Below are 25,099 nucleotides of genomic sequence, written 5' to 3'. Positions count from 1 at the left end.
ACTTCCCCATTCATCAGAGTAGGGCCATTTCATTTCTGGCAAGTATTTGGACATGATGTTTATTTTAATAGAATGTTTCAATAAAAAGTATTCAAGTTAGTATTTTACTTTAATTAAAATCATTGTTATAAAAAACATTTGTCTACCTTTATTAACCAGCACCAGGGTTACATTTTACAAAACTTAACTCCATTTTGTTAAGGATTTTTGTTAGAGAATTTGTTAACTAAGTGTAAAGATTCTCAGTTATACTGTTTAATTTTTAAGAGATGAAAGAAGAGAGTAGAATATCATGAACTATGATTCAGAAGGAATAGTAACTATTAAAAGGGTTGAAAAGGAAGAAAAAGTGAAAGAGGCTTAAAAATAAGACAAAACCATTTAATGCATTTATGGGAAATTTTATAGTTTGCATAAATAAAAAGTATAAAAATTTAAGGCACAGTGAATAACTATATAAACATTACAAACTGGCCACTGCTCGACAAGTAGAAAAAGTAAAATTCAAGAAATGTAAAACCTTCATTAATCATTATCTTCCTTCTACTACAATCAGAAAAGTCTCTGAGTCAACTCTTTTAGATCTAGTGCCTCTAGGGAGAGAAGATTCAGATCACCTTTAGATATGCTTGCCTTTACAGGATAACCAAATAAATATTTGAGCTTGAATATCTTCTCAAATGAAGATAAAACTTATAGGGAACACATCAGATTAGCATTGTTTAGAGCTACTAGTAAACTATAATTTATGATATTACATAATCTGACAATCCTTTAAGCACTAAATTATATAGTTTATACCCATGACCAAAAAGATCACCGTCACATGCCATGAACCACCATACCATGAATCCATGTACCTGAGGATTCCTAATGAAGAATTATCTTTCCTAAATTCTTCAAATTTCAGTTGAAGAACTTAGTGGGCAGATGTTCATGTTCATTGCTAACAGACTTCCATAATAAGCCCACTGTAGCTATGTTGTTTCTTTGAAGCTATATAGATATAGTTAAGATTGAAAGCTTAATGCTATTTAGAAGGCTATTAACAACCATAATCCTAAAAACTCTTTAAGTTTGTGAATAGGTTTTTAAGAGCAGCATATCTGAAATACTCTACATATTTCTCCTTATCCACATTTAGTTATAAATCTAAGTCATACAGATATAAGATCCTGAACACATATAGGAGTATTTTCAAAATTAGTTTCATATTATACTTTTGTAAGGTCTGCTAATGGCACAGTGGGTACAGAGATGGCCAACTGGGTCAAGCAAACCATCCACTGTTGTTGCTTCGAAGTGGTGAATGACAGGTAACTTCATTATGCTATCATTGCACATTGTACAATATTTAACAGTGAGCCCTGGAGGGTTAAGTCCTCATCTGTCCCCCAATCTTGACCCATAGGAGGCATTCAGGGCTGAAAGGGTGACATAAACAGGATGCCATGTGGGTAATCACTAGGTATTACCATTTGAATACATTAAGATTAACCTTCATTAAAAAATGGAAACCCATCTTAAGATTTGGTGGTGTTATAAACTCAATCACCTTCCCATGAAATAAAGTTAATTCTCAAGGAAAGAAAATTCAAAATGCTTTCATCTTGCTCCTTTTATTACACATTCAGTGAACCATCCTTAGTATGAAATGAATGGTTAGATATATAAATGTAAGAAAGACATAACATGAGAAGATCTAGGAGAAAAATCCTCATTTTAATCTGAGACTATGAATATCAGCTCCAGTCAGCCTTATTCAGCAACTTACCTATTTTCTTTTCTTACACAAATAACAGACAAGCTTGATAATTTAACTCTTCTTAATTGGTGGTTAGGGTTCTAGAATGTCCTTAACTTTTTTTAAAAGATCATTTTAAAACCAAAGCACTAATCTGACAGTAAAAGCATAGTACAAATATCCAAATTTCAGATCTGGCTTTTGCTAGATAGAGCCTAAGAATAAAGAAACATTCTTCCCTTTCCAGATAATAATTTAAAATATAAATAACTATTAAGTCCCATTGAATAGAGAGTGTGGAAGTTCCTGGTATAAAAACTACCTTAGAAGTTTGATGGTCATTTCATTCTACGGAGGGACAGAGACTGGGTTTTGTTTGCTCTCCATAATTACTTCACAATCTCCCTCCATTTCAAAATTGAGATTCACAAATGAACTGGATACAAGTGTTTCTGGTTGATCTGACTGAACAATGGAATCAGCCTGCAGCTTATTTTGCTGGTATTGTCTTTCTGCTTCTTCAGACATCCTGTTTTCTTCTTCTTCCTCCTCCTCCTAAAAGGAGGAAATATCAAGAATAGTTGAAATATAAATGTCCAAAAGGAATAGTATTTTTCTCCCACTTTCAGCTGCTTATGCCTTTTTTTTAACCAAAACATTAGTGTCATGTCCAATTCAGTTTCATCCAATTAAGACAAGGCATACTTCCCCTTCCCCTGTTTCCAAATTGAAATGAAAACTATTGTATGAAGTACATGTAGTGAAGCTATTTTTAAAACACAGTATAGCACTGCTTAGCTTAGATGAGACCTGAATTAACTTTGACACGGGCTGGATCTCTTCAGGTTAATTCTAATCTAAATAAAACATTAGCTAATACTGTATCACTACAGTTACAGGGTGTCAGCCTATTCAGTGGAATAGGGTGGTCTATTCACTTAAGTGATATAGCATGGTTAGTGTTCCCATAGCACCTAGTAGACAGATAAGGCAGTCCGTGCCCTCAAGAAGTTTACAATCTAGGAAGGAAGTTAAGACATTTAGGGCTTCCCTGGTGGCGCAGCGGTTGTTGAGTCCGCCTGCCAATGCAGGGGGCACGGGTTCGTGCCCCGGTCCGGGAAGATCCCACATGCCGCAGAGCGGCTGTGCCCGTGAGCCATGGCCGCTGAGCCTGCGCATCCGGAGCCTGTGCTCCACAAAAAAAAAAAAAAAAAAAAAAGACATTTAAGAAGAGTATTAGAACACAAAGGAATAACCACCATAGAGATTTAGAGAGTAAATAACTTCTAGTTCCAGAACTGCTAAATTGATGGAGGAAATGGTGGCATTTGCATTGGTCCCTGTAGTATGGTGAGTCAGTACAGAGTGAGTAACCTGTCAGGATGATTAATCTAGAGATTTTCTGAGAGTGAAGGAGAAAGACCATTTAGGAGACTATCACAATAGTCCAGATGAGGTAATGAGGCTCTCAACAAGGCTAGTAGAGTTAAAAACACTCATTTGTTCATAAAACAGTTTTGAAACCACATAACAAATACAGTCAGCTGAGCTGAGCTTTCTAGATTCATGCCTCTACATTGCAGCTTTACCCGAATTGCCCTCCTTGTTTGCTTGAAGGAGTAATGAAAGATTCTAATATTTATTTCAAGCTCACCACTATACACTCTGGGCTGCCCTAAGCATTTTACATATTAACTCATTTCATCCTTAGAGCAACCCTGAGCATGGATGCTGCAATTTTCCTCATTACAAAGATGAGGAAACTGCAGCTTATATAGGTTAAGTATCTTGCCCAAGGTTACAAAGTTAGAAGTGGCAGAGCACTTGGTTCTCGAGCCCACACTCTTAAATGCTAAAGCTTTCTCACTCTTTAAAGGTAAACTCATTTCACCCTCACCCTAAACCTCACGACATCTGCACACAAAATTGCCTCATATCTTTGTGCCTTAACAACTGGCACTTACACATTTCTAGTATTGGTCATTTCCCATGCATCAAACCCATTCCACTTCTCCCACATCCAGTCTATGTGTCCTAAGTACAGAGACCAGGTCTTGTTTCCTCATCTTAAATTTGGAATAATAATTCAAAGAGAGGTGTGTGGAGATTAAATTAAATAACATATCTAAGGCACCTCTCACAGCAACTAGCACATGAAATCTAGCTTAATTGTGCACATAGATTGTAGGGGAATTTCAGTATTAAAAAATTCTAAAATGTATGCTAATTTGATAAAGAAATTAATGACTCGAGAATGAAATGCCTAGTATAAGGGAGCTATCTTTGGGGCAGCTAGAGGATACATGTCTTCATTATGCAACCCATGAAGTCCACAGCAAACCAAACTGAATCAAGAAAATGTAAAAAGGAGACACACCTCCTTCTTCATCCGGTAATACTCATCAATGGCATACTGGTATTTTGGGGTGCTGATGCCCAAAACAGATGCAATCTTCTCTCCGAGAAAGTCACACACTAAAAATACAAAAGTTAAATGACTTACATAATTCCATAAACATTTCTTGAGCCCTTTCTGTGCGCAAAGCACTGTACGAATACCAAAGTTACACTCCCTGCCCTCGGGGAGATAATGAACATTCAGTACATCTCCTTTGTGTATCTTCCTTGATTTCCCCAAGAAGCACTAGTGGCTCCTTCTGGGCTCCCAATAACACTGCTCATACCTCTTACTATTAACACTTATCACCAGGTGTTATAATTATCTGTTAGATGTCTATTTCTTCAAGAAAAATGTATACTCTCAGAGGGCTGGGATATCACTGGGCTGGGAGAAAGGAATGGATTATACTATAGCACTCACTGAGCGCCTGCCACATGCCAGGCACTATGAAAGGTTAGACTCAAAGAAGTTGAAGAACTGGCCCAAGTGGACAAAGCAGATCCAAAGTTCAATCCAGGTCTGAATGTAAAGCTCATGTTCTTTTCATTATACTAGACTGTCTAGCATATATTGAGAGCTCAGTAAATGTTTGTTGAATGAATTATTATTCACATTTAGATCTAATGAAAGGCAAAAAGTGGTAGAAGCTACGGGGGAGTTAAAATGGGAAGCAAAGGAAAGCTTTATGATTTAAAACGCATATTTAAAGTTAGCATGATTAAGTCATAAGTTGATAATTCATTTCCTTCAAATATGACTTAGTTATATCTCAACTTAAGAAATGAAATATTAATCAAATAAAACATAAATGAATTATAACTACAGGCTTTAGAATAAGCAGTTAGAATGAGAACAATATCAGGGAATCAAATGGCAAAATAGCAAAATAACTGCTAACAGGAAAGTTTCAAGAACATGAAAATTGTATCTAAATTAATATAGCTATTTTTTAGTCCTTTTTTTAAAGCATATCCAGAAGCTAAAAAATGTTTTAAGATGAAGTACAAGTTAGATTAATATCTTCCAATGTGAGCTAGCTAGCTGCTGAGGAGTGACTAACCCCCAATTGTTTCTCCTTCAATTTTGAAACACCCTATTTAGCAAAGCTCCTGTTCTGGGAGCATATTATAGTGGTTATACAATATTCAAACAAAAAAGTAATACCTGAGAGGGTTGACGTGGCAGCACGAAGCATGTAAAACCATAAGTAGGGGCCCCAGGTAAGTTTTGTCTGCAACAAGAGGTTAGGTTAGCAACATTCACACCTAAATTCATTCTATACATTTAGGCCAGAAAGTAGTGAAACACTTGGTGGGCACTTAGAATATTCTATAGATGATACTATAAACAGAGTACAATCCAATAAAAAAAATTAAAAGCTTTGTAGAGAGAATGTCACAAAGACATTTTACATTCACCCATACAACTATCACCACCTTAAGTCCACAGAATAACCAAAAAAAGCAGCAGCCACTGAAATGGAGTTGGTTAAGTCATAACCTTAATTATTTATGAGTTATCCAGAGCCTTCCTTTCTCCTGTCTTGTTGCTTTTTTGTCTTCATTGTTCAAAAGCCCACCAGAGAGTGTGTACAGTCAATGGAAAGGGATCTAAGAAATCATACAGTACAACACACGTATGATTTAGTGGGGAAATTAAGGTTCAGAGAAATTAAGCAGATTAAGGGCACATTAAATGAACTTTTAATGGTGGGAAAATAAGTAACCAGTAAGTGGCAAGATGAGGTTTTTTTGTTGCTGTTCCTTCAAGGATTAAAAAGGGACTAGAGGGCTTCCCTGGTGGCGCAGTGGTTCAGAGTCTGCCTGCTGATGCAGGGGACATGGGTTCGTGCCCGGGTCCGGGAGGATCCCACATGCCGCGGAGCGGCTAGGCCCGTGAGCCGTGGCCGCTGAGCCTGCACGTCCAGAGCCTGTGCTCCGCAACGGGAGAGGCCACAACAGTGAGAGGCCCGTGTACCGCAAAAAAAAAAAAAAAAAAAAAAAGAGACTAGAGCATATAACCCAAGAAAAGTTTAGTATCTGTTTGGTAGGCTAGGACCACTGGCAGAATGCAATCTATACTACACACCTGCATAGTTAACCTTGGTAATTCCATAGAATACTTTTGTGAAGCTCGTCACATAGATGACAGTTTGCCTCTGTGGATGAAATCAGTAATAGGAGCATGATTCATCATACCAATACTTTTGTTTATGAAAAGAAAACATAGTATAGAGCCTACAATCGATCAAACACATTAGTAATCATTTGAATATTGGTTCCAGGGAGAGAAGGAAGAGATAAACCTGTCCATAATCTTCTTAGATAAGATATGCTGATGATCATAAGGGCGTTAAAAAAGCATATACAAGAATATCTGTAACACTGAAAACTGTAGACACTGGAAATGACCCTTTTTTCTCTATTGGTGAAATGGAAGTATCTTCCTTTTCCGCTGTCTAAAGCTAATGGAGTTGCCAATTTCGGTGTTATTTCCTTTCTTGCTGGTTAAGGAAAATTTTTCACCTCAGGGTTTTCAAAGTTATTTTGAGTGGCCACTGTCTGTCTTAACTTCTTATGCAAATTAATTTAAAAATAAAGTTCTATATTTTAAATATTTTTTTAAAAAGGAATATCTGTAAGACTGGGCAGATGGGCTAAAGCAGAGAGGAGTAAACATGTAACATAGTCTTTCAATGAAAAGTAGGTATATCAATTCCTGGGATAACATTTCTGAAAAGACACACAAGTAAGGTAGCTCCTTAGTTTCTCTTTACACAAGGATGGATGTCCAAGCAAACAAATACAGTCAAGAAAACACTGTAGGGCTTCCCTGGTGGTGCAGTGGTTGAGAATCTGCCTGCTAATGCAGGGAACGTGGGTTTGAGCCCTGGTCTGGGAGGATCCCACATGCCGCGGAGCAACTAGGCCCGTGAGCCACAACTACTGAGCCTGCACGTCTGGAGCCTGTGCTCCGCAACAAGAGAGGCCGCGATAGTGAGAGGCCCGCGCACGGCGATGAAGAGTGGCCCCCGCTTGCCACAACTAGAGAAAGCCCTCGCACAGAAACGAAGACGCAACACAGCAAAAATAAATTAATTAATTAAGAGTTAGGACTTCAAAAAAAAAAAAAGAAAACACTGCATATTTCTGACTCCCTGATAAAAACCTGCTATATCTTCTACATTCAGTGCAGGAAGCATCTCTTAGGTGGGGATAAGGGGCTCTGTTTAAGATGCTCTGACTTTAGTGTTTATTTATTTATTTTTTTAACAGCAAATGGGACAGTACAGAAACATAGGGAATGAAAGCAATTTCTATAACACATAATAAGTGATAAGGCCAAGAAACTACTTAGAAAAGGACTCAGCATGCTTTTGGAGAAAAGCATGCATTTCTCAGTGGACCAATTCTCCTGGGGTTGTTTCTAGGGAGAACAATTGCTAATATCCAGGCTGTGACTACCAAAGAGTCAAACCTGCTCCAGAGCTGAGACACTGCATAAGGATTCCTGAATACCATCTATCATTATCACACAGAGTTATACAGAATGAATGGATAGGGCCCTTTGTGCAGACACTGACCCAGAGTCTACACTGGAACCCTGCCACCACTGCCAGCATCACTACCGCCACCACCATCCCAGTAACAGAAGAACTGGGACAAGATCTTGAGTCTTTAAGACTTCCAATTTATGAGTGCAAACTCAAGTAGATTCATCTCTTTCTTCAAAAATTTAATTATCTATTTCTTCCTGCATAATTTTCCATCTCTTCCTTAATAAAGAACTATTAAGACTTGCTATCTTTTGTTTTGAAACAACTTATTTTTAAATTATAAAATAATGCTCATTTATTGCAATAACACAAAATGGAAAAAGTATAAAGAAAATTTAAGTCACCCAGTTTTCCACCGTCCATGGATAATTATCATTAACATCTTAGTATATTTTTCCCAGTCTTTTCCTAAGCATATATGTGTTTTACAACATTGCTATACTTTTTCTACCCTGCTATTTTTCCCATTTACTATATTGAAAATATTAAGTATATTTCCCAAATGCTTAAATTCTTAAGGGTGGAATAACTAGGTCAAAACTATAATCATTTGGAAAGCTCTCCCTTCACAATGCAAAACTTCACACCAGAAAATTTACCAATAAATATTCAGCAGTAATGTATGAAATTGTCCATTCCCTTGTACCCTCATTACAGTATATTGTTCTTTTCCTTTTTAAAAATTTGATAGGCAAAAATGAGCCCAGATAATTTTGAGTTCTGACTATATTAAGAAAGGCATCAGTCCATTTATATAGGTAACATTTATGTGCATAATCAAAGTTTTTAATATGTATAGTTAGATACACACATATACACATATTTTTTTTTAACATCTTTATTGGGGTATAATTGCTTTACAATGGTGTGTTAGTTTCTGATTTATAACAAAGTGAATCAGCTATACATATACATGTGCTCCCATGTGTCTTCCCTCTTGCGTCTCCCTCCCTCCCACTCTCCCCCTCCCATCCCTCCAGGCTGTCCCAAAGCCCCGAGCTTATATCCCTGTGCCTTGCGGCTGCTTCCCCCTAGCTATCTACCTTACTACGTTTGTTAGTGTGTATATGTCCATGACTCTCTCTCGCCCTGTCAAAACTCACCCTTCCCCCTCCCCATATCCTCAAGTCCGTTCTCCAGTAGGTCTGCGCCTCTATTCCTGTCTTATCCCTAGGTTCTTCATGACATTTTTTCCCCTTAAATTCCATATATATGTGTTAGCATACGGTATTTGTCTTTGTCTTTCTGACTTACTTCACTCTGTATGACAGACTCTAGGTCTATCCATCTCATTACAAATAGCTCAATTTCATTTCTTTTTAAGGCTGAGTAATATTCCATTGTGTATATGTGCCACATCTTCTTTATCCATTCGTCCGATGATGGGCGCTTAGGTTCTTTCCATCTCCGGGCTATTGTAAATAGAGCTGCAATGAACATTTTGGTACATGACTCTTTTTGAATTTTGGTTTTCTCAGGGTATATGCCCAGTAGTGGGATTGCTGGGTCATATGGTAATTCTATTTGTAGTTTTTTAAGGAACCTCCATACTGTTCTCCATAGTGGCTGAACCAATTCACATTCCCACCAGCAGTGCAAGAGTGTCCCCTTTTCTCCACACCCTCTCCAGCATTTATTGTTTCTAGATTTTTTGATGATGGCCATTCTGACTGGTGTGAGATGATATCTCATTGTAGTTTTGATTTGCATTTCTCTAATGATTAATGATGTTGAGCATTCTTTCATGTGTTTGTTGGCATTCTGTATATCTTCTTTGGAGAAATGTCTGTTTAGGTCTTCTGCCCATTTTTGGATGGGGTTGTTTGTTTTTTTGTTATTGAGCTGCATGAGCTGCTTGTAAATTTTGGAGATTAATCCTTTGTCAGTTGCTTCATTTGCAAATGTTTTCTCCCATTCTGAGGGTTGTCTTTTGGTCTTGATTATGGTTTCCTTTGCTGTGCAAAAGCTTTGAAGTTTCATTAGGTCCCATTTGTTTATTTTTCATATACACATATTTAAGGAACCCTAAGCGAAACTAAATCAATGGTTAAAGGAATTACTGGAAATATGTTTACTCTTAACACTCATCTAAGGTAAAATGTAAGGAAAACAATTATAAGATTGTAAAAAGATCTAGGTCTCCATTTCTTACTTTCTATCAAGTATCATATGCCAGGAGTATTATTCTTTTATTTATTTATTTTTGACTGCATTGGGTCTTTGTTGCTGCGCACAGGCTTTCTCTAGTTGCAGCAAGCGGGGACTACTCTTCATTGTGGTGCACAGGCTTCTCATTGCAGTGGCTTCTCTTGTTGCGGAGCATGGGCTCCAGGCACACGGGCTTCAGTAGTTGTGGCTCGTGGGCTCAGTAGTTCTGGCTCACAGGCTCTAGAGCACAGGCTCAGTACTTCTGGGTGCACGGGCTTAGTTGCTCCACTGCATGTGGGATCTTCCCGGACCAGGGCTCAAACCCGTGTCCCTTGCATTGGCAGGCAGATTCTTAACCACTGTGCCACCAGGGAAGTCCCAGGAGTATTATTCTTAAATCTTTATTTTAGATATCAGGGTTTTTCTTTAATTGGGTCTATTCTACATATCTACTATGTAAATATACAACAATACCTTTTCCAAATTCCTGTGTCCTATCAGATTTACGATGCATTAGAAGCCAATAGAAATTGGAAAGTCTGCTTTGCACATTAAGTGATGCTAGGTCTGTCTTTAATTATAAACAGCTGCTAGGATGTTTATTATTTTAAAAAAAGACAAGTGTTGGTGAGTATGTAAAGAAATTAGAACCCTTGGACACTGTTGCTGGGAATGTAAAATGGTGCAGCCATTATGGAAAACAGTAGGGCGGTTCCTCAAAAAATAAAATACAAACACCAAATGATCCAGCAATTCCACTTCTGGGTATTTATCCAAAAGAACTGAAACTAGAATCTCGAAGAGGTATTTCCACTCTCTTGTTAGTGGCAGCATTATTTACAGTAGCCAAGATATGGAAACAACCTAAGTGTCCCCATTAAAGAGGAAACCACTATCTGCAAGTTTGCTTTACGACCAGAAGTCTACATTAAATTACAGCATTAAAAAAAATGATGACTAACATGTGCATGCATAAGTAATAAACCAAACGAAGATATCTATAGTTCAGGCAGCAATTAAAAATATCCAAAAAATGAATTGTGTCTCTTTTAGCAAAAGATTTAAGTAATTGCTTTTTCTGGCCTTGGTTAACTTAGCCAACATAGATAGTCCTATTTGCTAATTATAAATTCTTCATGAACGGTACCAGATTTTTCTCTGAAAATTTTATGTAGAAGTGAAGTATAATGTCAGCTCTCAGCTTCCAACTAAGTTTATAACATAAGCTTCCTACTGACAGTATTTATACACACACACACACACACACATATATATATGGTATTAGTATATAATAGCAGCTCCTCGTTGCCTAAAAAAATCACTATACTCTAGGAGACACAATTACCACCAAGGAAAATGTAACTTTAAAACTTCAAAATGGATATTTCAGGAATGAAGCCAAACAAGTTAATTTCAGAAACTTTCAAATGATTCTTGAATAAGAAATGTAGGGAAAATTGTTAAATTTAGTCATGGGTTTTCAAATTCCAATAGAGTTCTAAAATTACCTTTTGAGCGAGATTCCTTGTGCTACCTACTGTATTTGCTTTGTTATCTAATATTACCTTACATGTATATAGTTCTTAGTCATTTTTCAATGAGTCTTCATATGTACTATCTTTTTAATCTTCAAAAACAATTCTTAATGTAGATGAGACAAAGGTTATCTTTTTTTTGTAGTCGTGAGACCTGAAGTGCAGTGGGATCAAGTCTTCGTCACAGGGAGGTGACTACTCCAGGACTAAGCCAGAACTGAACCAGCTCTGACTATGCATGCTGCCTCCCAGCGAAGGAGACAGACAGGTTTCTTATCACCCAGGTTTCTTGTCTTAGTTTAGGCCTAAAAATTCAGATAAATTCGAAAGACAACATACTATATACAAGGTAACTATTTTAAGAGTGGATATGGACTTACAGCACAACAGCAGGAGGAACTCTGTGGACCCACTACCCAGTGAAACTGGTGAAAATTATTTAAAATAAACATTTAAACCCTCTGGAAATGGTCCTCAGGATATACTACAAATGAAAAAAACATCTATTCAAGAAAATAAATAAAAATTTGACAAGAAAATAAGAGTATGAAGTAAGTGAACCAAGACCATTGGCTTTTCCAGCAAAGTGAAGTAGAAATTCACAGCCAGACTGGTACAGCTAAGAACACAGGGCTCCTTCTACCCCCAGCTTCCACTGAAGCTCGTGTGCCACAACTAGAGAGAAGCCCACACACTGCAACAAAGAGCCCGTGCGCCACAATTTCTCAGCCATAAATAAATAAATAAATAAATATTTTTAAAAACAGGCGGGCTTCCCTGGTGGCACAGTGGTTGAGAGTCGGCCTGACGATGCAGGGGATGCGGGTTCATGCCCCAGTCCAGGAGGATCCCGCATGCTGTGGAGTGGCTGGGCCCGTGAGCCATGGCCACTGAGTCTGCGCGTCCGGAGCCTGTGGTCCGCAACGGGAGAGGCCACAACATTTAGAGGCCCCCGTACCGCAGGGAGAGAAAAAGGAAAGAAGAGAAAAAAAAAAACAGACAAGGGATCTGAATAGGCATTTCTCTAAAGATGATATACAAATGGCCAATAGACAAATGAAAAGATGCTCAATATCACTGGCCACCAGGGAAATGCAAATTAAACCATAATGAGATGCCACTTCACACCCACAAGGACAACTAGAATAAAAAAGATAGTAACAAGTGTTGATAAGGATGTAGAGAAATCAGAACGCTCATTCAATGCTGGCAGTAATTTTAAATGGTGCAGCCACTTTGGAAAACAATTTGGTGGTTCTCCAAATGACTGAATACAGGATTTCCCTGCTATCCATAAGTAGAGCATTCCTATGAAACCTTTCATAATACAAAATTGTGTAAAGCAAATAAGTGATTACCTTAGGACACATCTTACTAAACAGCTGAACAAAATAAATCGAAACAAAGCACAAATGCTCACAGATACAGTTCAAAGCTATGGCGGCTTGATGCTGTGATGCTAAGTGTAGTTCTCCTGGGAAGGAGCTTCAAGGTGCCTCTCTCACTGTTCAGGGTGCCCACCACCTCTACAAGGGCTCACTGCAAAACAAATTCTGGACGCTATTTTTGCTTTTTACCTTTTTTCATAAAAGTGAAAATCCTCTTCGGCTTTCTTTCAGTTAGCGAAAAGAGGTACTAACGTAGGTTTTTCATAAAAGCGAAGTGGTGTAAAGCAAACTTTCAAAAAGCAGGGGATACCTGTACAGAGTTATCATATGACCCAGCAATTCCACTCATAGGTACATACCTAAGAGAAATGAAAACATATGTCCACACAAATACTGGTACACAAATGTTCATAGCTGAATTATTCATAATAGCCAAAAGGTAGAAACAACCAAATGTCTCTGATCTGACAAACATGGTATATCAAAAAAAGGAATGAAGTTCTGACACATGCTATAACATGGATAAACCTTGAAAACGTTACGCTAAGTGAAAGAAGCCAGTCACAAAAGATCACATATCATAGGAGTTCGTTCATATGAAATGTCCATAATAGGGAAATCAATAGACAGAAAATAGATTAGTGGTCATCAGGGGTTGGGGAGATGAAGGGTAGGGAGTGATAACTAAAGGGTACTGGGTTTCTTTTTGATGTGATGCAAACGTACTAAAAATTGACCGTGGTAATGGTTGCGTCTATCAGTGAATATATTAAAAACCACTGCTGCAAATTTTAAATTGATGAATGTATGCTATGTGGACTGCATCTCAGTAAAGCTTTTTTAAAGAGTAAACCTTTAGGAAAGTAGTAAGGATGCATTTTTTCTATGCAATGTCTTTATTACTGATTCCTATGTAAATAGAGGACTATTTTTGAGACAAAGACTTTTTAAACCATACATATATACACAAATTTATACAAACAAATAAAAACCCCTTCAAAGTAATTTAAAAGAAAGACATTTATTTCAACAATTCTTCCACTGCATGAAACACTTCTACAATATTCTGCATGCATATGGAATTGCCTTCAGAGTATACTGCACAGTCCTTTGAATATTGTCTATAGCAGAGAATCTGGATCTGATATTGTTTTAATAACTAGAATTTATTTAGAACCAAATCTGATGAAAAATTAGTAATAACATTTTTTAAGCCAAATCTAAATTAATAATTCTGTATTCTGCTACTTTGCTTTATTTTCTTCATAGCACTTTCCATAGTCTGATAATTATAGTATATACTTGCTTATTGCCTTTCTGCCCACTAGCATATAAGAGCAGAAATTTATACTGCCCATTGCTGTATCACCAGCACCTAGAAAGTCCATAAATATTTGATCAACTGAACTCTCAAAATGACTACTTAGAAAGGCAACACATCTTTTTAAAAAATGTACAGCTAGTCTTATAATTTTACAGTTACATCTTTTTGTTTTTTAATTTCTTTTTGGCTGTGTTGGGTCTTTGCTGCTGTGCATGGGCTTTCTCTAGTTGCGGCCAGCGGCAGCTACTCTTCGCTGTGGTGCACGGGCTTCTCATTGCGGTGGCTTCTCTTGCTGCAGAGCATGGGCTCTAGGCATCTGGGCTTCAGTAGTTGTGGCATGCGGGCTTCAGTAGCTGTGGTGCACAGGCTTAGTTGCTCCGTGGCATGTGGGATCTTCCTGGACCAAGGATCGAACCCGTGTTCCCTGCATTGGCAGGCGGATTCTTAACCACTGCACCACCAGGAAAGTCCCCAGTCACATCATTTATAACTTAGAAATTCTTAAATTTAGCTGGTGAGGGGCTTCCCTGGTGGCGCAGTGCTTGGGAGTCCGCCTGCCGATGCGGGGGATGTGGATTCATGCCCAGGTCTGGGAGGATCCCACATGCCGCGGAGCGGCTGGGCTCGTGAGCCATGGCCGCTGAGCCTGCGCGTCCGGAGGCTGTGCTCCGCGGCGGGAGAGGCCACAGCAGTGAGGAGCCCGTGTATCGAAAAAAAAAAAAATTTTAGCTGGTGAGGAACATAAAGTTAAGAACTGTATATTCCTATCTTCTAATGAAAACTTGAGGCAAGATAAAAAAGAACTGACAACTTCTAAGCTTTAAATGGAAACCATCATGGTGGTACAGTCTTTAATACAAAGGGACTGGAACTCAAGTACCCCGTTTAGTGAAATAAATCTTAAAGAAACCTATCCACACTGACAAAAGAACTCTGACACTCAAAAATAAACTATTCAGGCTACTGAAATACAGAAAATACTTCCATCCATATTGTGTAAAAATACTGTTTTCTACCAAAATCATAATGCATAATTTTATAATCAGAATACAGTTTATTTAAACCTCAAAGGTCCCTTCTATTCAATGTTTAAGGGAAAGAGGGACTTCCCTGGTGGTCCAGTGGTTAAGAATCCGCCTTCCAATGCAGGGTACACGGGTTCCATCCCTGGTTGGGGAACTAAGATGCCTCGTGCCGCAGGGCAACTAAGCCCTCACATTGCAACTAGAGAGAAGCCAGCATTCCACAACGAAGATCCCGCGCAACTAAGACCCGACACAGCCAAAAATATAAATAAATATATATATATATATTTTTTAAATGTTTAAGGGAAACAAATCAGTCAAAACAAAACCCACTGACAAAAGGAACATCAGTATCAAACCTACCGGATCAACAGTAGGCAAAACATCTTTCTTCTCCAGGCCATCAACTTCATCTTCATCTGTGCTGTATTCTTCCATTGTTTCACCACTAACAAAGTGGATGACTCTCCTTGGGACTTTCTTCTTTTTTCCTATGACTCCCAGTTCTACATTTTCAAAGCCTCTTTCATTACTCATCTAATGTCAATAATAAATTAAGAAAAGAAGAGTTTCGAGTGAGATTAATTTTCTTTCATGTAACAAAAAAAATTTTTCGGTTGCTTTATTTTAGGGAATAAAGAAATATAAGCCAATCCTTAAACAGTTTTTAAACAATAAAACAGATCATACACAGAAAAGCATATCAACAGCATAAACGAAGAGTTTAATGAATAGTAAAGCAAACCTCTGCATACTCACTGCCGAGGTTTAAAAACAGAACTTAACCAATTAAACATTTTAAGTCAAAAGCTAAGAAACCAAGCAACACACTGCAAGTCACAGCAATTCCAATGTCGTATAATATGTGAAGACATGCTGGACATCAATAATTTTAAAGAACAATGCTAATTACGGAGGGATTAATGTGTTGATATATCAAAGGAAAATCATATAGATGCATGTACATATGTTAGATACGTAACATAAAATGTTTGTATAAGGTAACCCTGCTAAGTCTTTGAATTTGAGCCTAGCTACATGTGGGCAAACCAAAACCAGTTCAGCTTAATTCTGAACCTCTCCTTTTCCAAAATGGGAGTCCCGAAGTAAGATGCCTTTTAGGTCCAAGCAGGTACCAAAAATGAGTAAATACTGCTATAGATTAAAAGTAGACCTTTGAAGAAAAGCATGCCACAACCAAAGACATTAAAATTCAAAAAAATTTAAAGCACTGTGCAGGCCAAATAAAACTCATTTGTAAACCAAATCTGGAGAGCAGGCCATCAGTATTCTATATCCGAACTTCTACATTTCTCGGTCACTAATATATAGATGACAACACAGTTTTCCTGCTAGTAAAAAGATTTAACAAATTTTAAAACTATAATAGTCTATGGAATTCTAATTACATCCAAATTTCATTCCAAGGGAAATACTAATTTTACCTCACACATATAGCCAATTTTCCAAACTCATTGTAAATGCATTTTGAGGGAGAGGATGAAGAGCTTTTCCTTGTCTTTTTGCCTCAAGTTTAAATTCCTAAGAAAGCCTTTGTTGTATCTTCTTACTAGAAGATTTCAAAAAGCACAGTGCAAATAATTGTAAAGAAAAATCTGGCAACAGTGGTTACCCTTGGGGTTAGGTACAAAGATGGGGGAGGAGGTACAGGTAAAGGAGTGGTCAAGGGGGCTTTTTATTCTTTTTTTTTTTTTTTTTTGCAGTACGCAGGCCTCTCACTGTTGTGGCCTCTCCCGTTGCGGAGCACAGGCTCCGGATGCGCAGACTCAGCGGCCATGGCTCACAGGCCCAGCTGCTCCACAGCACGTGGGATCCTCCCGGACCGGGCACAAACCCGTGTCCCCTGCATCGGCAGGCGGACTCTCAACCACTGTGCCACCTATTCTTTTTGTATTTTGTTGTTGTTTTACTTTCATGATGAGAATATGCTCCGGTACAATTTTAAAACTAAACCAAAGCAAAATCATACAGGACTGCCATGATTAGAGTCCATATCAGTGGGATTGTCCAAGATAGTCCAGAGTCCAAAAATTTCAACCTCTATAAGGATTCTTACACTTGTAGATATGACCACACATAATTTAAACCCATGATTGTTGTTCAACCCTAGAAAAGTTCTTTGAACTGCTTTTGCAGAGATGGAATTTTACTGATAAAAATAGTGGACTAGAATTGCCCAGTTATGCAAGTATATGTAACTTTATTTTTATGCATTGTTTCCTCTTAATCCTCTAAGGTTCTTCTTAGAAAACAGATATGGCTGTTCTCTGTCCTTCACTTCCCAAAGGTAAGCTTAGTCATTAGCCAGGATTTGAATCCAGGTATATCCAACCCAAAGAACACACACATTGTTCCATGACACACATGAACATCACTGGCAGCAACTATAACTGCTGTAGAGCAAACTGAGACCATGAAAACCTTGACAGCATGGGCTACCTATGGATCAACCAGAAAAAACAAAACCCACAATTCTCCCTAGCCTGTCCTGAGGTTTCAAACACATCCCAGCCCTTATTAAAGGAACACCAGCCCATTCATTGTGTCCATAAATAAGATGAACAACAAATGGTCCACCCAGGCCATCTTTCTTCTATCACCAGTCCCTAAGCATAGTGAGTCGTTCCTACCCAATCTCATTTTCCCCCTTCATATGAGATTTGGTTTATGGTTGTCCCCCTTCATATGAGATTTGGTTTATGGTTGTCCTGACACCAATGTCTCCTTTTGCACCATGACTTTATAGGCAAGGAAAAGTCAGACGAGCTGGGTTAGATCTCCAGTTATCATACTAACTGGATGGATCTGATGTGAAAGCAACAGTCCCAGTCAATGAACAGAGTTGAGCCCTTTCACAGTACATCACCCTGCCTTATTCCACTCCCACCCCACCCCCATCAGAGCAAGCAGCTTCTCATTCTCCCTCTACCAATCTCTCACTGGCTTAATTTGTCTTTTCTAAGACACAGGCAAAGGAGAAGGGGTGTCTCTCATTGGCTTCACTACTTTGTCTTCCTTAGACAACTTTAATAAATAAAAACATTCTGGCTGGGTCATAATAACAGGAATAAACTTATCTACTAACTCCATTAACTGACTCTTGGCTATATTTTATCCAAAAGGTAAAAAAAAAAAAATCTACAAAGGTGAAGGCTGGGGCTTCCCTGGTGGCGCAGTGGTTGAGAGTCCGCCTGCCGATGCAGGGGACGCGGGTTTGTGCCCCGGTCCAGGGAGATACCATGTGCCGCGGAGCGGCTGGGCCCATGAGCCATGGCCACTGAGCCTGCGCGTCCAGAGCCTGTGCTCCGCAACGGGAGAGGCCACAACAGTGAGAGGCCCGCGTACCACAAAAAAAAAAAAAGGTGAAGGCTGAAAGGTGATTCATATTTTTCATTCTAATACCAAAGTTATTAGTCAAGTATAAACAAACCTTTGAGTAATATTCTCCATACATAATACGTAAATGGTATTTTATTTGTTCTAATCATCACATTTCATATAAAGATTTTTATTAAAAAGACTTTTATTTAAGAGCTCTCTTTTAAAATTTTAATATTAATTTTTGATACAGTAAACCGCAAGTTTTACATTTATCATCTTAAGCAGGACTCAGTAATTTTTCCCATAAAGGACAGATAGTAAATATTTTACGCTTTGAGGGCCATGTAATCTCTGTCACAACTACTGAACTCTGCAAAAGCAGCCATGGACAATACATAATGAATGGGCTATGTTCCAATAAAATTTTATACAAATCAGTGGCTGGTGGGATCTGGCCCATAGGCTCTAGTTTGTCAACACCTCATCTTAAAGAACCAGATTGTCAAGTAAAAAAATCTGTGAAAGAATCTATACCACATGATCACAACCTCTACTTGGCAAAGAGGGGAGTGTGGGGTTAGTTAAGGGAGGTATTGATGGGTAAAACCAACCAGAAAATAATTTGATTCAAAATTTCCAACAATTATAAATGAAAGTTATTCTCTGAATTTGAAAACATTTCATTTTTACAGATAAACAGTCAGCCTGCAGGTCAGTAAATTTTCACTGTCAATCATACAAACTCTACTTCAACAAACTCCAAAGATCTGAAAAGACAATTTCCTAACACCAGGAAATTATGAGATGCAATGACAATTAACATTTTATTACATTTTATGGTTAACAGTACTGTAAATCTGCTTATCTTGTTCTTTGGGGCCTGTTTTTAGTGGCAATTTTGTTTTCACTCCCATACTCCCATAGCACCCAGAACTTCATAAAAACATGTATGACACTTGGAATTTACTCTGCGTCACCTTCCCCAAATAGGTGATCGGCAAAATGGGAGTAGGCACAGTGCGTATCCCTCACTGCTCTATCCTTTAGCCTACAGCTCCTGGCACATCGTAAGTGCTTGGTAGCAGGGGTGCTAAATAAATAAATAAATGAACAAGTAGTACTGAAATTTTAACTCCTTTAATAATATTGAAGCTGAGATTCTGGTCAAAAGTCTAGTCAGATAAGCTGCTGAATGTCCTGGTTTGAAGCCTAATTCTGAGCACAGACCCAAGCTCCTAACTCTTCCTTCCCTACATGACACTTGGGATTTCTCAGTTCTGACAAACCGATGAAGGAGTACAGGATGGCAGCCTCTCCTGCCACCCAAGTCTCCACTTCACTGGCCTCTCCCCTCTTGCTGTGGTCAAGTAGGCATAGATTTGGGGTTCCTGGAAATGTCTCTGCTTCAGGAATGTGAATGAGAGAGCACAAAGGGAAAGTTAGAAAACTGTTGGTATAGTATGAACCCATTTGTGTTTAACAGGAAAGATCATATATGCATAGGCAATCCCAGAAAGAATACACCAGAAACTTAACAGTTACTTTTGGGGAATGTGAATGTGAGAAACGGGTGATGGGAGTATTCCTATGACTTTTTACTTTTTGCTCTATGGCCTTCTTTACGTTTTATTTATTTTATTATTTTTTAACCAAGAGTGTGAAGATAACATATTAGCACTAAGCCACAATAAAGAGCCTCTCTTCAAAGAATATTTATCTGGTAAATCAGTATAGGTTTACTTTGGTATTAGAAAGACTGAAAGCTGAAGTAGTGATGAAAACAATTATAGTAACAGAAGGAAAAATCAAATGGAAAATACATCAAACGCTGTGGACTAAAAAGGTTCAGTTCAAGTACACCTGTCAACAACAGGTCTCGACTCAACTGAACATAATAAGTGGGCTTCCTAATCAATTAGCGTTTTCCCTGAATTCCTTCTTGCAGGTTACCTTCCCCCTTCTTAAGTAGGAGAAAAAACAAGTCCATATAAAGACTAGCCTGAGAAAAAGCTTTTGTTAATGCAAACTACCTCTTATAATATTAGAACTATACTCACATTCGGGCACCATTCTCTAGGAATCTGTAGTTTGGGGGAAATGTCTTACTAACATTCAGGTAGTTAGTCTCAAAAATGAAGCCACTGAAAAGCTTTGTTCTCACTGAGGGTGGGAAGATTTCTACACAGAAGCAACTCAGGTTTTTAACATCAAAACTGTATACTCCTGAGCCGGTTTCAGGTAAAGCCATTTCTTCATTAGTTTTACTTGGCCAAAGATCCTACACTACTACTTCAGACTACCAAATCCCAAACAAAACAAACCTCCAAACCTTACCTAATGCTCTAAACTTATGCTGTCCAATAGAGTAACCACATGGGGCTAATGCTCACTTGAAATGGGGCCAGTTCAAGCTGAGATGTGCTGAAATACACAAAGGATTTCAAAGACTAGTACCACAGAAAGACTGTGAAATATCTCAGTGATAACTTTCATATTAATTGCATGTTAAAATGGTTTTCGACAAAATTGGGCTAAATAAAATAGAATATTAAAATTAATTTCACCGGTTTCTTTTTAGTTTTTTAATGTGGCTACGAGAAAATGTACAATTTAAAATGCGGCTGGCATTATATGTCTATTGGACAGCGCAGCTCTGAGCCTTAGTTACCTCCCTGGTGAAATGGGGATAACTCACACCTCATGCAGAAGTTATAAGGATTAAGTGGTGCGGGGGGGAAGCCTGTAAACGCATAGCACCCAGTTGCTATTTGCTAACCAAAAGGCAGATGCCAAGTCAGGCACTCCCACAAGGAGAGACTGAGAAGTGATCGCAGCCGGCGTCACCTGGCTTCCAGCTACTCCAAGGACAGCCTTTCGGGGACACGCCTTCCTTCTCGCCCTCGCAGACCCGAAGCTGCAACCTCACCCCTCGAAATCCGAGGCCGCCCCGGAGTCTGCGGCGCTGTCAGAGAAGGCGATGCCCAGCGGCGCTCCGACTGCGGTTCGTCCGCCCCTTCCCTCAAGCAGACGCTCGGAGCCAGGGACACCGCGAAGAGGAGCCCCGGGACGCACCTCCGGCGGGCGGCCTGCTCGAAGGAAGGCCGGGCAGGCCAAAAGGGCAGGCGGCAGGCGAGGCAGACAGGAAGCTGGGCTCTCCCGGCCTCAGCCTCGGCGGCCGCTCCTACCTGCTGTGCCGATTCCCTGAACGGAGCGGCGGCCGCAGCTCCCGAGGCAACCCCCGCTTCTCCTCCCTCTGCACGGCTCACTGGCTTCCGGTCCATCGTTGTCGCCACCACAGGACTGCAGGCGCTGACGAGATACAAAGTAATGGCCGATAAGCCCGCTTCCATTCTCCGCGTCCCCGCCCAGGCGCGGACCTAACCCGCTGTCAGGAAGTGGGACTCACCGGCTGCGCCCGCCCAGCGCCGAGCCCGGCCAAGCTACTGCTGGAGGGACAGGACGGGACGGGGCGAGGCGAGGCGGGGCGGGGCGGGGCGGGGCGGGGCGGGGCGGACCTGGGGGTGGGGCAGGCCCGAGGGGCAGGGCCTGGCGCCCCCGCCCACCCGGCTCAGCTCCCGGGGCTCGGCTGAGCACCGTCTGGACTGCACAACTCCCGGCTCCTGCGGGGCGGGACGGGACGGGGCGGGGCCTTCTGCAGTACAGTTTCCGGCCCGGCCCGCGTCCAGAGCTCGCAGACTGGCACCACCAGTGACGTCATGCCTCGTACCTGTACCGGGAAGCTGGCTTCTGGATCTTGGCGCAACCGCTCAACAGCTGCATCCTGGGCAGTCACCTCCCAGACTTTGGTTTCTGCACTGTGAAATGAGAACGGCTGCGAAGTGTGCTTCAAAGCCTTGTGATGAGATGTGGTTGCTGAAAATATATTTTTTAATGAACGGCTCATGCTACTTATTCCATTTCTCATGTGGATGACAGTCTAGTCAAAATACCCTTGAAATAAGAGCCTCAAAGGCGAATTTTGCTTTTACACCTGTCTGAAGTACTTAAGTATATGTAACTGTAGAAAAAGTTAAGTGAGACCTGAAGGAGAGCAGAGGGCTAGCAAGCTTCCATTTTAACAAATGTGAGGAATAATTTATTATCTGTTTTGTGTGTGTGTGTGTGTGTGTGTGTGTGTGTGTAAGAGGGAACATTGCAGACTTTTCAGATTTTTCCCAGTGTTCAACCAAATAAAAAAGTCATGATTGCAATGATTATTGCATTACTCTAGTTGGAACATTTCCATGTAAATGGTTTTTAATTGTAGTTTTAGTGTTTTCAGGCAATTTTCACTAGTTGTAGAGGTCAAAAATAAAATACATTCTTTTGGCCGTGGAGGAGGGGCTTCATTCGATACCCTAGATTCCATTTTCATGCCAGGCAAATTCATAAATGCTCCCCAGAGTTATGGCCCAGCATATCTTCTATTCAGCGGGGCAATGGCAGGCCCAACACCCATACAACCTTAATTCTTCCTTTCTCTCCTGGGCAAAAGTTCTTTTTCCTTACTCTCTGCTTAGTATTTTTGTACACTTTCTATCCTGCATATGACTATGATAACCTAAAAACCAAACTGAAAACCTTAAAAACAAAAGTTGATTATTTGAAAGCCATCTATATATTTTTTAATTGGATGGAAATTCATAATGTATATTCTGGTAATAAAATCAAACTAGCTTGTTGCCAAGGTTCACAAGTGCTGTCTAGTGACATTAGCATGGGATTGAGACAATCCAAAACAGCAAAAACTGCATACGTTGAAAAGAAAAATAAAGAACCAATTGTTAAAGCCTTCATGAATTGGCTTTCATAAACAACACAGTTCTACATTACATGTATTCAAAAATCCCTTTCCTTTTACTGGCAAGAAGGATAGTCAACAGCTTTTATCATTAAAAATTAGTGGAATGTTTATAAATGCATGACTTTATTTTGCAAAAATGGCAATTAAATATCAAATTACAATTTTCACTGCTGAGGCAGAACTTATTTTCATGGTTTACAAGTACATTTCTTAGTTTACTGAAAATTCAAAATGCAAGTCACATTCCAGCATGAGCCAGAAGTATTTCCTAAGAAGAGTTATTTTTTAACACGAATATCCAATTGAAGAGCAGTCTTTTGCAAACAAACAACTCATAGCAACAGAAAAGCATAGAAATTCTAATGGTTTTATTTTGGGCATTGACATTTTTGTCATTATTTCCAGACTGTCATAGATCAACTAAAAGTGGACAACAAAGCAACATGCCAAATCATTCTCTCTTTCACTTTGTAGTATAAGTTGTACTGTATTACTATGACAAAAAATAAATTCAGGTATTACTATAATTTACTTGAAAACATAACTGTTACCTAAATTTAGTTATCTAATGATCCATATAGAGCTAAAAAGGTAAATTTAGATCTACCTATTTCTGTGAATGGCTGGGACAACAAAGCTGAATAAAATTCAATAACGAAGAGAGTCCATCAAATAAAAAACAAGACTTTCATATATATTTTAGTAGAGAATACTTTTAAGGTTAACCCACTCCTCAAATAGGGAGATATGGTTTCATAATCAATCATGTGTAAGGAAAAATGTTAAAAAAAAAGGTGTTAAAAATAAAAATGCACTTTAGGTTGATTTAAAGCAATGGCCACTCCTGATTTGGTCGATTTGGCTAATAAGCTGTCTAAGACAAACACACAGAGAAATGCAAGTCCACTAAAATCGTAAATTTGCAGCTGCAGCATCTGACCACTGCCACTCAGCAGCTACCTCAACGGAAAGACCAAAATTCTCTTCAGGGTTCCTTCTAAGCCCAGGTCCCTGCCACTATCATAAGTGGCCTGGCCACTGGAAGAATTGCCCAAAGTTAAAAAGAAGGCCCTATTCGCAGCCCAAAGCCACTCACTCTGACCCTTTTCATGAACTTTCTAAGAAATTTGAGAAGCACCTCCCTTTTGTAGACACATGGTGCTCTGAGGAAAGTGTTGGGATCTTCCTGGTACTTCCACTAACACCATTGGGAGAATTGGACTTTTTTTTTTTTTTAATATAGGATCTGAAGCTATTACCACTCTTGTGGACACAGGAACAACTCTGTCTGTCTTGAACCCCACCAGCCTCAAGGCGCTCTTCCTCATAGTACTGAAATTGTCCAAATGGTGTGAGTTCCCAACACGGTTATGAAGGTAAGAAAGTTGGCCCCCTTGCCTTTTTTTTTTTTTGGCTGCCTTGTGTCTGTGCAGTTTTTCTCTAGTTGTGGCACATGGGGGCTACATTGCAGTGGTTCCTCTTGTTGCGGAGCACAGGCTTCAGTAGCTGTGGCTTGCAGGCTCTAGAGCGCAGGTTCAGTAGTTGTGGTGCACGGGCTTAGCTGCTCCATGGCATGTGGGATCTTCCTGGACCAGGGCTCGAACCCGTGTCCTCTGCATTGGCAGGCAGATTCTTAACCACTGTGCCACCAGGTAAGTCCCCCCTCCTTGCCTTTTGAGATAGGTTCTTTGCAGGGAACTCATCAGTTCCTTCTGTCCCAGTACAACTTTTGGGCCAAGATCTCCTGGAAAAATTACAGGCTAATATTTCCTTTTCCCAAAAAGGAGAAATACACTTGCAATTGACTCCTCAAGGTCTACTTCCAGCTCTAG

The 25,099-nt window shown here is 39.5% G+C and overlaps 1 protein-coding gene across 2 annotated transcripts; it reads right to left on the bottom strand.

Annotated features, from left to right (window-relative positions):
* Positions 1 to 1,593: 1,593 nt before the first annotated feature.
* FAM177A1 (family with sequence similarity 177 member A1) lies at positions 1,594 to 21,939 on the bottom strand. 2 transcript variants are annotated; one of them, XM_032621565.1, is made up of 6 exons: positions 21,870 to 21,939; positions 21,649 to 21,772; positions 15,485 to 15,658; positions 5,310 to 5,376; positions 4,122 to 4,219; positions 1,594 to 2,299 (listed from the first exon to the last, which is right to left on the bottom strand). In XM_032621565.1, the coding sequence occupies exons 2-6, from the start codon at positions 21,742 to 21,744 to the stop codon at positions 2,093 to 2,095; spliced, it is 642 nt and encodes a 213-aa protein (XP_032477456.1). In that variant the 5' UTR covers positions 21,745 to 21,772; positions 21,870 to 21,939; the 3' UTR covers positions 1,594 to 2,092. The 2 variants fall into 2 exon arrangements, with proteins under 2 accessions (XP_032477456.1, XP_032477457.1); XM_032621566.1 differs by having other exon boundaries at positions 21,649 to 21,875.
* Positions 21,940 to 25,099: the final 3,160 nt, after the last annotated feature.

This window comes from Phocoena sinus, chromosome 2 (assembly GCF_008692025.1).
Source record: "Phocoena sinus isolate mPhoSin1 chromosome 2, mPhoSin1.pri, whole genome shotgun sequence".
Taxonomy (NCBI): domain Eukaryota; kingdom Metazoa; phylum Chordata; class Mammalia; order Artiodactyla; family Phocoenidae; genus Phocoena; species Phocoena sinus.
Note: the sequence above shows the minus strand (reverse complement) of the source record. Positions and strands in the feature narration are given on the sequence as shown.